Raw genomic sequence first — 16,156 nt, forward strand, 5'->3', positions numbered from 1 at the left:
GGCTGGCAGAGCCCAGGTGTGCGACCGGCTCATGTAACACTATACATACCTTGCTCCCCGTGAGCTGCGCGAGGTGAGGTTTCAGCTCTTCTCCAATTACGGAATAAATTGCCACTAAGCAAAACACGCTGGCCTTACGTACACTGCTTTCGGTGTTGTCATAGCCCTACAAAGTCAGAGGGGACACAAAAAGGAAATGAGATCAAAGAACTGCTTCACAGTCAACGTCTCACCCACATTTCCACAAATGCCCTCATAGTTCATCCGTGAACGTGCTGCCAACGACCACAGCACACCTGAGATCTGCCGCTGAACCCAGAGAGGTCACAGCTTCACAGTGTGGAAAATGAGCTGGATCCCAGGGTCGGAAGCGGGAGACTGGCCGGCAGCCTATGCACAGGGGGCTGCTTCACCAGAGCTGTCGTGGCAGTGCCCCCCGACATACACGTGTGCCAGAGAGACTGGGACAGGAATTCGGGGGGAAGAAATAGCTCACTTCTTTCACATTTCTCCCAATGGTAAAGCAAATATATCTGTTTTTAATTTTATTTTACTTGAAAAAAAGTGCACGTGCAAGCATGAATAGGTGGTTGGGGGGAGCAGAGGGAGAGGGAGAAGCAGGCTGCCCGCTGAGCCCTGATCAAAGGACCCTGGGATCATGACCTGAGCCGAAGGCAGACGCTTAACTGACTGAGTCACCTGGGCGCCCCCCGGGGAAAGCATGCCTTGTGTAAAAATGTCTTTTAAGAAACGAGAACTGCGGGGCACCTGGGTGGCTCAGTGGGTTAAAGCCTCTGCCTTCAGCTCAGGTCGTGATCCCAGGGTTCCGGGATCAAGCCCCACATCGGGCTCTCTGCTCAGCAGGGAGCCTGCTTCCTCCTCTCTCTCTGCCTGCCTCTCTGCCTACTTGCAATCTCTGTCTGTCGAATAAATAAAAAATAAATAAATTAATTAAAAAAAAAAAAAGAAACGAGAACTGCATCCCGCACTCCTGTGGGCAGAACCTCTGTGGGGGCATCCAGGCCCACGGCCTGACACGTGCATCCTCTACAAATGGGCCTTGACCTACCCATTGGCCTGGCCCTTGCTCCACTCAAATGGGACTACTCACTGCTGTCCCAGCAGCCCTGAGGATTTTTCAGTCTGCATTTAACGTCCCAAGCCGAGTGCTCGGCAAGCAGCAGTATTTATTAAACCGTGAAGCTCCTTTCTTTCTACCCTCCCCGCTGAAATCACTCTCTCCCTTCCAGGGTGCGACTGTAAACTGACTCTTCCATGAGCCCTCCTCTCTCCGCTGCCCCAGCCCTGAAATCCGCCCTCAGCCTCTGATCTCAGCAAGCTCCACTTGTACCTGCAATAATGGTGCATGGTGCCCGCATCTGGAGCCGCCCACACAGTTGTATGGGGCCCCACGTTATGCCTCATGCTTAGAAGGCTTTCAGTAAGTGATTGCTGGGGAGCAGAGCAAGGACCTGGAGCTGATCCCTGGCCCACCTTGCCCAGGGCTGGGGCCCACACATGTGCCATAAGGCTTTGTTGAAGGAATGAACAACAACAAAAATGACCAAAATATATTTATAGTAAACAGAAAGCTCATTCCTGGAGCCACAGTTCTAATCTTCCAAGAAGATCTTCCTGCTACATTAGAAAACAGAAGGCGTAGGGTGTTCAAGCCATACAGCTGCACAGGTTCCTAAAAGCACAGGTCGGCGCCTGCCTTTTCCTCCCCAACCCTTGAGTGAATGGGGAGAGCAAAGCCCCCATGTCCCCAGGTGGGGCAGCGCCTGCTCCCGGCCTCGTAGCCCCGGGAAGACAGGTGCCGGCCAGCTGCCGGGAGGGCCCACCTGTAGCAAGCCTGGGATGATGTCAGCGAGGAGCTGCAGCAAGGACTCCTTGGCGATCCTCTCGACGACTTTGGTCTGCATCTTGATGGCGGCGAGGTTGATAGGGTAGTCGGCTGTTTGGATGATGGGACAGAGAACTTTGATGCACTGCTCTGGGTGGATGGAGCTGGCCAGCGTGGACGCCGCCTCCTCAGCCGCTCTCACTACCTGCAACACCAGGTCCCCACACGAGTGAGCTCCTGAAGACCAAGTCACGCCGCTGGCTAACTTTGGAAGCCAGACACAGACTTCACCTGATGCCTCTGGCTAATTTTGTACAAAGAAGTAAAAGCAGAGTGGCTTGGAGGGTGATTTTACAGGGGAAGGGGACATGGGAAGGTAGGCATGTGGATCCCGCCAGAAGCCCTGGAGAATTAGTTATCCAAGTGTTGCCTCTTCCCTATAGCAGCAGCATTCCTGAGAACATGCTAGAAATCCAGCTTCCCTGGCCCCAACCCAGAATGGCTGAATCAGAGACTGGGGTAGGGGGTAGGTGGGTAACGGAGCCTAGCAAGCTGTTTTGGGTTTTTTGTTGTTGTTGTTTTGTTTCGTTTTAATGTTTTGTTTTAATTTTATAGGGCAACTGGTGGCTCAGTCAGTTTAGTATCCTACTCTTGGTTTTGGTTCAGGTCATGATCCCAGGGTCCTGGGAAGGAGCCTCATGTCTGGCTCCCTGCTCAGCGGGGAGTCTGCTTCTCCTTCTGACCCTACCACCTCTTATGCTCTCTCTCTGCCAAATAAATTGGTTAAAGAAAAATCTTTTTTTTTTAATTTTTAAAGATATTTTTAATTTATTTGACAGAGAGAGAGAGAGATCACAAGTAGGCAGAGAGAGAGGGGGAAACAGGCTCCCTGCTGAGTGGAGAGCCCGATGCGGGGCTTGATCCCAGGACCCTGGGATCATGACCTGAGGCAAAGGCAGAGGCTTTAACCCACTGAGTCAGGTGCCCCTTAAAGAAAAATATTTAAAAATTTATTTGAGACAGAGAGCAAGCACATGTGCCAGTGGGCGAGGAGGGGCAGAGGGAGAGAGAGAATTTCAAAGCAGACTCCCCGCTGAGTGTGAAGCCTGATGCAGGGCTCAATCTCACCACCCTGAGATCATGACCTGAGCCGAAACCAAGAGTTGGATGCTTCAACTGACCGAGCCACCCAGGCGCGCCCCCAGCAAGCTGTTTTAATGAGCACTTGGGAAAGTCTGCCATACAGGGAAATTTGAGAGTCTCTGCCCTAGAAGATTAGGACCTAAAAATAAATATAAATGCTTTCCAACAGCCTGTGGGACATCTGCAATCAAAACAACTAGAGAGAAGCCTAGAAGAAAAATGGCTTCAATAATTAGGATTCCATGGAAATGCCTAGCTGTAAAGCAGTTGGAAAGGCTCGGAAAGAACTCTCTGGGTTTCCCTGGGAGGAGGTTCTTAGGGAAAGCTGCTTTTCCAACAATCTGTGCTGGTATCCCCTCACCCTGCACTCTGAAGGAAGCGCGTGAAATGGCCACCTCAGGGCCAAAGAAGCAGCCTCTGACCTCTGAAGAGGTCATGATGTGCAAGGACACACGGTACTTGTACTAGAGGCCACCAGAAGGGCCACAAAACCCCTCTGTAATAAAGGTAGAAGTTAAACGCAAAACCCAGCAAGGAACAAAGAATGTGGGCTCTGGACGTAGGTGGCAAACCCCAGCCACACCATTCACAAGTGTTAAGCCCCCATCTCCTCATCTGTAAGATAGGGAGACCTCACAAATATCAGTTGGTAAGTGGTATCAAAATGTACTATACAGTACATGGAAGTCACTCCTACTAACAGCACAAGGCTGCATATATAAACAATCAACAAAACGCCAGGCTGTAAACATGTATGCATTTTCTTATGAAATGAAATGGAAATCTACTACTTTTCTCCTACTACCCACCCTGGGCTGGGCATTCCACCCAGATTCTTCTCTGCTTTGTGTTCTGCTATTTGAAACAAGTCAGCTCTGTCTTTATTCAGCAACAGTACCAAGGTTATCAGCTCAAGCCTTCAATCACCCCAGTGCTCTCGTGATTGAAGCAAACACTGACCAACAAAAACAGGAGATAGACCATCTAGAAGGCATCTTCTAGACCTGGGCAAGAGGGCTAAGACATCGGGGCTTACAAGCCAGGAGGATAGGACACGTGGACCACATGAGGTCACTGCAGGGCCCTGACTGAGACACTTCCCCGCAGAGCCCCAGCTCCTCTCTCTAGGAGGGGCAGGGTCAGATCTCAGGGCACTGCGGTCATGGCTTCGCAACAAGACACAGCCCAGCTTTGTGTTCAGCCAGGGTTACTCGACCACATGAACAGGGCTCACTTCCTGGAGTGTGCTTCAGCAGTCCGTGTGTCTGCTCTGCTCACGCCCGTCACCTGGCCAGGTGAACACAATGCATATACTGTGGCGGCACAGACTGGGATTGTGCATTCATCCTTTGAGGAGCCAAACTGGGGACCCTAATCAGCATGCTTCAAGGATGAAATCTGTGTACATGTGAGAAGACAGGTATCAAGAACACCCACGATTTATCTGTGTTTATTATTATTTACATGAAAGGTCAGGCTTGGGTGCAAAGCACTGGAGAGAGGTCATTTTACTTTAAAAGAATCTTATTCTCAATAAGCCCATAAGAGCAATGTTTCTTTCATACCACCATTCCCCGTGCCTTCTGTTTTGTGCTGTGTGTGTGCCTTCATCTACTCCTGTGTGTCAGGGCCTGAGCTCAGAGCTCAGGCTGCAGATGTGAGGACAACAGCTGGGCCCTGTGTCTGGCCCTCACAGTGCTGGCTTGGGGTGGGGGGGTGGTCTGTGCAGGAGCAGCATGAGGAGGCAAAGCGGTGGGGACCAGGCCACAGAAGCAGGCAGGGGCTGGGTGGCAGGGGGCTGCTGCCTGCGGAGCATCCTGCAGTTGGCCAGGATGAGACGACAGGAACCTGGTGAGGGAGGGGACACAGAGTGAACTTCTGTGGAACACATCCCAGGTGCTCTGTGGGGATGCCACCAGTTCAAGGACCCTTGGTCATGCCAAGCCAGCACTGTCCCCTACCCCCACCCCGGCCTCCTCTACCGTTTGCAAGGGCTTTGGGTGAGTCAGGCAGCGAGCTCAGCCTTCCCGGACACCTCAGTACAAGTGGGCAGACTGCCCTGTCAGCAAGCATGAACTCAGTCACACTGATGACATCGCCCTCCACTTCACAGACACACGAGACAACTTAAAGAAAGCCCACCATTATTTTCTTCTTGCCAACTCAATCTCCTGCCAAGGCGCAGTGTTCTCCACCAAGGTCCCCTGAAAGCACACTGCTGTGTGGCCCTGGGCATGTGTGACCTTTAACCTCTCACCTCAAGAAGGGCAGCTCCAGAGCTGCGGGGGCACATTCTCAACCTCTGAGAGCAGCGTGGCAGGCACATCTACGTTCATTCCTCTAGCAAGACACTTAATTGGTCTGATAATCGGGCCTCAATTTTTAAAAAAAATTCTAAAATGGGGATTTAAAAGGTATCAACTGTGACAGATATTGGAGTGAGATAACCTACAAATGCCTGCAGCTAAGAGGACACTGTGAGGGAGCTCTGGGGCTACCAGAGAGCAGAGCTCTGGCCAAAGGACCCCCTCCGACGCAGCCTGGCACCCACATCAAGTGGGTATGCCCTTGCCAAGAATCTATGAAAAGTTAACCCAGAACCAGGCCCACATTCGTCGAGACATCATGGAAGGCCAACAAGGCTAGGCTCCTGCCTGCCCGTCTAGCGGGGTTTATGGCCCCTATCCCCCTCTGCCCTAGTGACACCGAGCTGATGGCACGCCCTGCATGTGCCCCTCCGGCCACTTCTCAGAGACCTGGACTAACTCCTCCATCCTTCCTCACTGTTGCTCCCTTGTGCTCTTCACCTGGCTGGGCCTGGTCACTCTTCAGGGCTCACTTGCTGTAGTACAGCTTCTGGGAAGCCTTGTGTGCACACTTTCATCACTGCACTCAAATACCTTGCTGAAGTGCTCTCTCCCACTAGTCTACAAGTCCCTTGAAGGTGAGCTCCCCGCTCTGCCATCTTTCTGTCGGACCCAGAATAATGCCCAACATACATGAGGGGACGAGGTGCTCAGTGAGTCTGTCAAATTCTCCCATAGTGTATGTATTTTTAAAAATGTTCATGACTGGCAAAGTCACCTCTGGGGCATGCCTCACTGATTTGCATTTACATGTTCTAATCGAGGAGTTAGCCCAGAAAATGAGGAGGAAGCAAGTTATCTATAAATGACCAACTTGAGCCTTGGGCAAAATCAACCATAGGAGGCCCAGAGGGTCCCGTTCCAGGTGACATGCCTGAAAGGCAACAGCTCTGTCCTTTTGCAAAAGAGACTTTAGTTCAGGTTAGTTTTTTCTAGTAATCAGCTATTTGAAGAGAGGCAGTGTACTTCTTAGAAGACCTCCATCATGTGATGAATTACCCTAAGGTCAAGTGCCTTTCTTCCTTCTCGGTTCCTGTATGTCCCAGGGGTTGCTCTAAGTCCACGGTGCACTTGGGAAAGCCCAACAGTGGGCACTTACCTCTAAGCAGACGGTGGGAAGAGGAGAGTCTATCTCTCTTCTAAGGTGGTCCCACAGGGAGAAGGTGCTCTGAGCCATGCCTTTCTGTGGTATGAAATCATGGTTTGCAAGTATCCTAACATACTCTCAGAAAGCTTGGTACTGACAGAAGAAACCATGTATCTTAGTTTTTAAATATAAGGGAAAAAATAGCAGGGTCAGAAAATACTGGATAACTTCATAGATATAGCCAAGGTAGAAAACACTAATGGACAGGAATCCACGTTTAAGATTCCGCTGGGAGAGGGGCGGCTGGGTGGCTCAGTGGGTTAAGCCGCTGCCTTCGGCTCAGGTCATGATCTCAGGGTCCTGGGATCGAGCCCCGCATCGGGCTCTCTGCTCAGCAGGGAGCCTGCTTCCTCCTCTCTCTCTGCCTGCCTCTCTGCCTGCTTGTGATCTCTCTCTGTCAAATAAATAAATAAAATCTTTAAAAAAATAAAAAATAATAAAAAAAAAAGATTCTGCTGGGAGGGGCACCCGGGTGGCTCAGTGGGTTAAAGCCTCTGCCTTCGGCTCAGGTCATGATCCCAGGGTCCTGGGATCAAGCCCCACATCGGGCTCTCTGCTCAGCAGCAAGCCTGCTTCCTCCTCTCTCTCTGCCTGCCTCTCTGCCTACTTGTGATCTCTCTGTCAAATAAATAAGTAAAATCTTAAAACAAACAAAAAAAATATTCCGCTGGGAGCTGAGCAGCAGTTCAGTGGGTGGTAAGACAGGCATGGAAACAGCCTGGGATCCAAGCATCAGCTGCACCACTTAACAGTCCTGAGAGGAGCAAATCACCCCTCCATGCCCCTAGGGATGCGGCCAGCATTAACGGGACAAGGGAGGTTCCTGGCAGGCTCATGGTGAGAACTCCATCCCATCACAAGGCGGTCTTCCTCCCCTCCCACCTCTCCATGCTCTCCTGTCATTCAGGTAAAAGGGAGCTACCCTATGCTTCCTCTCTTAGAACTCCAGGAATTCTCCAAATCACCTGCATGAAGCATTTAATCAAATGTACCTAACATAAAAAGGTCTTCGGAAAATGTGTGAAAATAAAAAGCCAGAAGGTGCACTTAGCAATGCTAAGTTTGAGGCCCTCTCGCCTACTGAGGTTACAGAAAGTTTCCCAAGACAGACAACATCTTTGGCAAGGCAGGTAGGTGTTCCTGACTTCCCTCTAGATGCCAAGCCCCCAGTTTTTGGCGAGCTGCCTGACTCAGGGTGAACTTTAGGTTTTGCCCCTGTGTTCTATGTAACATAAGAAGCAAAGATTATAAATGTAAGCAAACAGAGAGCAAAAGTAAACATGGGCACCAGAAAGAAAGGAGAACAATACTGTTTAGGAGACAAGGTGGCCAGAGATGGCAAGGATTTTAAAAAGGGGGATGGGGCATATTTAAGGAAAGGCAGCATCAGGCAGGTTATAACCCACCTTAAAGTGATCCTAACTGTTCCAACTCTGATTCTGCTATAGTCTAGCTAGAAACACAAGGATTTTTTTCTTTCCAGTTAGTAAAATAATTTTAGCTAGCTAAGAAGAGCATAATTTCCTCATCTAACTTTTTTTAAAAATGAGATCATTATTCAGAATATTAATGAATGTTTGCTTAAAGATAAGGTTTCTTCTAGAGCACAGAACTTGTCAAAATTTGGATTGTCTTTTAAGTTTGCAAAGTTTGATTTGGCTCTGTCACAGACACACCAAAAAAATTGGTTGAATAAAAAAAAAAGGTTTTCAAATGGACACACACACACAAAAGCGCAAATGTTCCTAAACAATGAGTGGAATTGAAGAAGTCTTCCCAGTTGGGCATACCTACCTTTAGCGCCTCAAAAATGTGGAAGCTAAGGAAAAGCATGGCGCCACCTTCTGGGGAAAGGCCAGAAAGACCTTATACAAATGGGATCCACACTGAGTTTTGGTATCCACAAGGATCCTGGAGAGATTTGGTCACTGGTGAGAGACTAGCACTTAAGAAACGCAGGGATTTAAGGGGGAGTGCCAGCACGGGCCTGGACCTGCTCGTGAGTCCTCACTTAGCCGGGCTCAGTACCATACCAGAGGGAGCAAGGGGGGGAAAGAAAAAAAAGCTCCAGGTAGAACATTCATAGGCCTGAGTTTTGGTTCTGTCATCAACTGGTGAGGTGGCCTGGGGAGAAATTTCTTCCACTTTCCAGGCCTCAGATTCCCTCATCAGAAAATTGAGAGGGAGACTATAAAACAAGAATTTCCACATTATCTTCTACCCCTGTTTGATGAGCTCTTTCTCTTGAAAAAAAAAAAAAAAAAAAAAAAAAAAAAAAAAAATTTTTTTTTTTTTTTTTCCCCACGGGAAAAATTCAGGCTGAGTCTGAATGAGAAGATGTCTAACAAGACAGATATCACATCCTTGCCTGGAAAAGCAGATTAAGGGCAATACTTTCTCTTGCAGATGTATTAAGGCAGTTAAGGGGGAGACTTAGTCTGTCCTACTCCCAGGGGCAGAATTAGGGCCCTGAAGAAAAAATGCAGAGCAGTCAGGAGGGGCTGAGAGCCCAGGAGGGCACCGCAGACACTGGGCTGGCCGGCCTCTCAGGAAGGGTGGAAGAGATGACCTAAATCTCAGACGGGAAGCTGGGCAGCACACAGAAGCCTCCTCCATGCAGCCCCAGCGTCCACCTCTCAAATCTCATGGTGTTTTCCAGCCTGGAGGTAACAATGTGACAGCAACTCCAGTGCACAAGCCCCAAGACAAAAGCTGTGTTTTCTACTGGTGTTTTAAAGCTTGCTCAACCAATTTAAATAGGCTTCTTAGATGTATTTAGAAAAGTACAGTTTTATCTGCTTTGTTTAAGATGTAAAAAGCCTGTCAACAGTTCTGTCAATCTGTCTACTTTCTTCAGTGGACAAGGAGAGAAAGGATGGTACCTTCCATTTTCAACAGAGCCCTGCAGGGCATGACGCATCCCTGCTCCCATGCACGTGCGTTCTAGAGACCCAGAAAGTGCCTGTCACTTGCCCAGTCACACAGCCAGTGAAAGGCAAACAGGATGAGAACTCAGGACTTCGAACTCAAAGGCTCTGACATTAAACAATGGCCCTCTTGCCTGTTTTGGAGTAAGATGCCTTTCCTGAAGCTACAGGAGCTAAAGCCCATGAGTCACCTCCTGCTCCTAGGAGGGCCAGTCCACCAGAGCCAAGGAGCTACTCCCCAGCCCCAAGTAATGCTGGAAGGGCAGCCGGCGCGGCCACTCCAAAGCAGACACTGTGCCTGGCACTTTACGACAGCCCTGCAGGGTGGGACCAGCTCCACCTGATGTACAGAACACCACGGTAGTCTGGGTTCCATGGAGCCTTCTAGGCCCATGCTCCCTTCTCCTGGTCATGCTGCCCTGGCACACCATTAGAATCCTCTCCCTAACTACTCCTCACAGCCAATCCCAGGTTCTAACTACCTCAGGCAGTCTTCCTTGCCTCTTCCAGCCCCTCCAAACTCCTTGGGCATCTTACTTTGAACCACGTGTTTGCTTTAACCTCCACGAAACCACGGGCTCCCTTAAGACTGGAGCCCTGCCCCATGCCCCCTACCTCCTGCCTCCAATAATAAAACATTAGCCAGAGTTTGGGCTATTAGTGTCAGACTGTTGGCTTGGCAACTATTAACCTTTAAATGATTATATGGATTTCAGGTTTTGCCTTTGTCTTAAGCAGCAAAAACTTCCAAAGGAAATTGGGTTTCTAGCCACATCCCAAGACTGAGTCAAGGAAAAAGTACATATTTAGAACCTACAAAGGTTAAGGTTCGTTACACAATATCAACTTCTAGTACGGTGAGGCTGGATGAGATACAGATAATCATCTACTCCACTCCCTGCACTAACAGATAAGAAAAACCAAGGTCCAGAGAGGCGAAGTGATTTCTCCAGGTTCACAAAACGTATTGTTCTCCAGAGCCAAATGACACATGAGTGCTGCCCCAGGAGGCCTCCAAGGACCATTCCAGAGTGCAGAGGATCTGGCTAAGTCGTGGTCAGATGGTGATTTTAATCAGTATTTGAAAGAGAATTATCAGCTCACTAAAACAGAATGTCTTCTCTTTGACACACTGCTGCTTTTCTCTGGCCATGTTTGTCAAAAGGACTGCATGAGACATGCCAGGCCAGCAGGGTAAAACAGGAGCAGGAAGACTGGTTCCCGAAATGTTTTATGTCTGAAATAATCTTGGTCTGGCTTTACTTCTAATTCCTTGAAATCATAAAATATAAAATTAACTAGAAATGATTTAAAAATAAAACCCCTAAAGACAAGGAACTGTTTTCTATTTACCTCAGAATCCAACTTCCCCAAACAAATCAAACCACCCCAGGTTGGACAGTGATGGCTGGAAACCCCAGACTTTTGTGCATGGCAAGAGCAAGATGTCTGGTGACCCAGTACAGGACATAAAAGGATGCTAATGTTTTATTCTTTAGTAGACAAATATAACCGAATATTCACTAATGTGGGCAAGTTCAGGAAACGATCCAAAAGTTTCAATTACAGAACATCCTCAAGACATAGAGCTGGTGTTTCTTTCAAGTTTGAATAAACATTTACCAAACATTTCCACATTTGGGGGGTAATATGTAAGACAAAAGTCCTGGGAGCAACAGCTGCTCTTACATCAAATGTGTCTTACATCAAATGTGTCTAAAATGATCCATAATTAGCAAATCAATCGTTTGCCAAGAAAGAAGTACTTCTAAAACAGATAAGGATGTCTAAGACCAGCTGCATGTGGCAATACTCATATAGCATGACACTTTCCACACTGCCATGTGCCAGGGTCACACAGTGGCGATGAGACCCAACAACACAGCTGGACAGGACACACCCTTGAACTGAAAACTGGGTTTCCGGCCTCCGGAGTCATCCCCCACAATGACCCCAGAATCCATTTGTACCATCGATTCTCTTATCAAATCCCCTCTTCATCAGTGAAGGAGGGATTCAGCAGCAGTCCAAACAGAGTGCAAATTCTAAGATGTGAAGAGTTAAAATTGATGGAGTTTTCCTTCAAAACAGAAAATGGGCTTCAGATTTCTGAAGGTCACTACCAAGGCTGGGCCCTTTAAGGCCGTTTGCTACAAGCTAAACCTACTGAAAACCACAGTGACTTCATTAACAAGACATTAAAACTCAGTGGCAAAGTTTATTTACTAAAAAGATAGAAACAAAGAGTTAGATAATGAAGAAGATGTACTTATTCAAATAAGGAATAGGAAAACCTCTCTAAGCTGATTCACACCAACTTCTCAAATAGAAACTCCAAACTGGTATCCAAATCCTCCAGGGTGCTTACCGTGTCTGTGTTGGCTGAGGACGGGTGATGCCGGAGTGAGATCTAGCATCTAGGACACTTTCATCGTGTAACAAAAGTGTTTTGCACACATGGTTCCTATTAAAAGACCCTGACTTAAAGGATGGGAAAATGAGCCATCTTGTCATTAGCCCTGCCCTATTCCTCTGCCCTAAAAGCTTTTTTCACTGATCTCATCGCAGTGCCATCTCGAGGCGCCTTGTGGCATGGCCACCACCACAGTGGGCATGGGAGGACATCTGGGACTAAGGTCTCAGAGCACCCTGTGTCGGCTGCCGGGTCTCATGTCCTTTATGTCCTGCTGAAGCCTGGGTTCTGTCTGTGAATACAAAACTAACCAGCTTCCTATGAGATGGAAGTTCCAGGGAGCTCAAAGGAAAGACTACACTTTGGAGGTACTAATTAGCTAGGAGAACAGACTCTGCCTCTGTAGAACCGGTATTAGTCACTGGGTCTAGAAGCTTTTGGGATCCTTCCCAGTGTCTGAATAACGTCTAAACGTAGTGCTGAAAAGATGTAACAACTAGAGAAATACCGCGTGTGATGTTCTATGCCAACAAGATGGCTACAACACACACTTGATATGCACCCAAGTATTCTGTCCGAAAACACAAAAACGGGGAATGGAGACAGATCAGTTAAAACACAAGAAAGACTAGAAGAATTTCAAAGGAAAGGAAAAAGAAAAAAATATATATACCTAAAACCTACATACACAGATGCCCCAGTGAGGAGCTTCTGGCAAAGTGACAGAGTGAAGTTTCACAAGGAAACTACAAGGGCACCAAGTCAAGGTGAGTATGAAAGTATGCAAAGCAGGGGCGACCTGCCAATACAGGCACTCCTTTATTTGGAACACAGTGTTTTCCCCACCTGCTTTATCAGACAATCAGTGACAGCAGCGTGGAGACCCTGAGTTATTCGAATTCCACACCAACTGAGCGGTACAAAGTTGACTTTAAGCAATAGATATTTTCTGCTTCTGTCCCTTGGGCAATCAAAAGGACGTGGCACTAAGAACTTTCTCTCCTAAATTTCTCATTTTGCGAGAGGGGGAAAAAAAAAAGATCCCTCAAGAAAGTAGCTAATAGTAAACAGATTATTTCATTCTGTTCACTTGTACTTCTTAGAACTACTGTCAAAGTTTCTAAGTTCAAGATCAGGATGCCGACTTTAAACAGAGACATCTTCCGAGGGGACAGCTGGTAAGCGCCACACACTATGGATGGCTTAGTTTCACCTTGATGCCACATTCTAAGTATGTCCTCTCCTGAGGAAACAACTGATATCAGATATGCGAAAAAACACCAATTTTACTTTTAAAGATATATTTATTTATTTGAGAGAGAGGAGCAGAGAGAGACGGGGAGAGACTCAAGCAGATTCCCTGCTGAGCGTGGAGCCTGATGCAGGGCTTCATCTCATGACCCTGGGATTATGACCTGAGCTGAAACCAACAGTCGGACACTTAACTGACCGTGCCACTCAGCCACCCCTTACTTCATTTTTTGATCATGTATATTCTCATTAAGGAGAAGTTATTATGGTTAAATTAAAAAAAAAAAAAAAAAAAAAGGCCAGCCAGCATGGGCCAGGCCAGTTGCCCTTAAAAGAGACACATGATCTGCTTCTTGGTTCTGCCAATAACTGCCATGTATTACCTGACAAATTAGAGCATTTTTTGGACCCTTTTTCCTCGCTCAGGTGTAATGGTGTTGACTCTATTAGCTCATCTGGTCCTCACATTTTTAAAATGAGTTACTGCAAATGGAAAGTATTTTGTTCAAACGTGAGTGATTTTCACAATCACACAACCAAGCCAGATTTCAGACGTAAACAGTATCTATCACTCACGACCCTGTGTTGCGCTACGACCATCATGTGGAGACGCCCAGACAGAGCACGAGATCCCAACCCTTGCTGAGTCTGCTATTTTGGGGTGGATTTCAGGAGGATAGACCTGTTACTGTTTGACAGTCACGTAACTGCTAAACAGGAAAACCACGATTTAGGGTCCGGATTCTTTTTGTAGACATGTAAGAAGTGCTCTCACTGCAATGAGTGAGCCATGAGTGAGCTCATGGGAGTCACACCCACTCAAGTTTTCTGAAGTTCTAAGTACACAGCCCTATTTCCCACAGTGTCGTCGATCAGAATAGTGCTGCTGAGATCACTGGTATTCAGAAAAGCTCCCTCCATCTTCTTTGCAGGTCTCTAGACACTCAAAGGACTGGTGAGCCACGGGGGCTGGACAATTCAGGAAGCAAGTAGATAAGGATTTACTAAGTGTCCAATCAAGGCAGGTTGTAAGTGTGTGGGACACAGAAACATGTCCTTCCAGCTCCACGGCAGGCATCTGAGGTGCTAGGACAGTTTGCTAGCATTCACTTGTTCAGGAACTAGTAGGAGAGGCATAACATGACTGCCTCCATTCACTGACATCTTGCAGAGAGTGACACAATGAGAGGACAGGAAAGAGAGGAAGACCAATGTGGTGTAGCACCTGTGTCCACATGCCAGGGACCAGGAACCCTCACTGACTGTCTCATTTAATTCTCATAAGAAATTGTGACCATATCCACCTCTATCTTACACACAAGGGCACTGAGGCTTGGAAGCCGAAAGAACCTGTCTGAAGTTGTGGAGTAAGGAAGAGCTGCTTCTAGCACTCGCCCATCTGCATCTCCCAAGCCAACCCTGATCTCCCAACACCAGTCTGGTGGGTGCTGAATGCCACCAGGAAATGGCAGAGCCTTACACCCCTTCTTTTGACCACAGCAATGGGAACCAGTGACTTGAGAAATCCCTGAGGGAGAGGTCAGCGGAACAGGTCAGTTTCTGCACAGGTGGAAAAGGAGTCGGGAACCTACCAAGTGGCACCAGGCCCTCAGCTGCCCCCAGGCTCAGCCATCACACCAGCAGTGGGATCTTCGCCCTGTGTCATGGCCCGGGGACAAGCTCAATGAGAGCAACTCCCTGTCCTACGCCTGTCTTACGCCCGCACAGTGAGCCACACTCCTCTCTTTCCACATCCTCACTGTACCCCCAGACCCATCTGTTCAGCACTCTGAGGTTAGAGGCTTGGCTCACCTCCTTATGGGAATCTTTATGGGCTTCCAGAGTCTTCATAATGGTCAGCTCGGCGTAGTTTTTAAATCTTGCTGGCTGGTTCCTCAGAATTTCTCGTAAAACCCTCAGTGCTAGTGCTCGGATGGAATGCTGGAATACAAGAAGAAAGGAAGACATTAGCAAATGCTACCCAGCACTTCAATGAGCCTGCCAGCTAGCAGCTCCAGGCAGGGCCAGGCACCCAGCCCTAGGCTTCCCTGGCACCTCGCTGGCACCCTGACAGGTCACACCGCTTACGTGGCCCAGGCTGAGGGGCCGGCTCCATGAGGCAGGCGCAGGGCCCAGCACTTAGAGAGATCTGATGAAGGTTTCTGGAATGAGCCAAATAAGGACCAAATGAGACCAAATGAGGACAATACATCTAAGTTCATTATCCATCTCCTGGGGGGGATTTCCAGATTTCCTGAGGCTCAGATATACAAAAGGCAAATTACCCTTCTGTAAAATGTATATAAGAGCAGGTGAAAAGCATCTAACCATTTCATCAACATGACCTGTAAGACTGTGGACTGAGAGAGTTGCAGCCCTGTCGTTACTCCTGACCTTCTGTGTGATGAGATCACGGGGAAAGGGAATGTGCACACGCCTCGAGCTGTCTGCGGCCTGAGTCTCACCACTTGGAGGAAAGCCATTTCAAACAGACTCCTAATCTCAGTAAAAGAAAATGGGGTTTACACCAAACAGAGCCAAAAAGTACATCCTGATCCTCCGCCGCTCATCTGTACAGTTCACACACCACATCAGTTCACACACGGACACACCATCCACCTGCCCTCTCCGTGACATCACTTTAGCTCCCAACAAAGCCCGACTAAGCAACGGGCTTCGGCAACCAATACTCTGCTGCAGGGAAGTTAATTCAGCCCTTTCGTCACTGTCCTTCTACCAGTATACCAACCCATTAACCCCAAGCAAATCAGAAAGAAATCAGTCACCACGACACTCTGCAGGCCACGTGCACCTGTCTCCCAACAAAGTCACCACCAACAGGACCCTGAGCGTGACCTATACCGTGGGCAGTGTTGAGCCTCCACCGAATCCACCCAGTCCTGGCCCTGAGCTCTTCACCACACCTACTGCATTGCTGTTTCCGCCAGCCTACACAAAGCCTGGTACAGAGATGGATTTTTACTTCTAGAGTGTAATTCAGACAATTCCCAACGTTTACTGCTGTCTCCATGTAAGGGACCAACACACAGATGGGAGAGGGCA

The 16,156-nt window shown here is 48.2% G+C and overlaps 1 protein-coding gene across 16 annotated transcripts in view; it reads right to left on the reverse strand.

The window, feature by feature from the left end:
* The window catches only part of CLASP1 (cytoplasmic linker associated protein 1), a 278,451-nt gene that overhangs the window by 11,622 nt on the left and 250,673 nt on the right, over positions 1–16,156 (reverse strand). For all 16 annotated transcript variants that reach the window (XM_047722647.1, XM_047722646.1, XM_047722641.1 and 13 more), the window contains 3 exons: positions 14,906–15,034; positions 1,845–2,051; positions 50–166 (listed from right to left, as the gene is read on the reverse strand). In XM_047722647.1, coding sequence (XP_047578603.1) covers positions 50–166; positions 1,845–2,051; positions 14,906–15,034 — 453 coding nt within the window. The remainder of the gene's footprint in view (positions 1–49; positions 167–1,844; positions 2,052–14,905; positions 15,035–16,156) is intronic.

The sequence above is a fragment of the Lutra lutra genome, chromosome 3, assembly GCF_902655055.1.
Source record: "Lutra lutra chromosome 3, mLutLut1.2, whole genome shotgun sequence".
Taxonomy (NCBI): domain Eukaryota; kingdom Metazoa; phylum Chordata; class Mammalia; order Carnivora; family Mustelidae; genus Lutra; species Lutra lutra.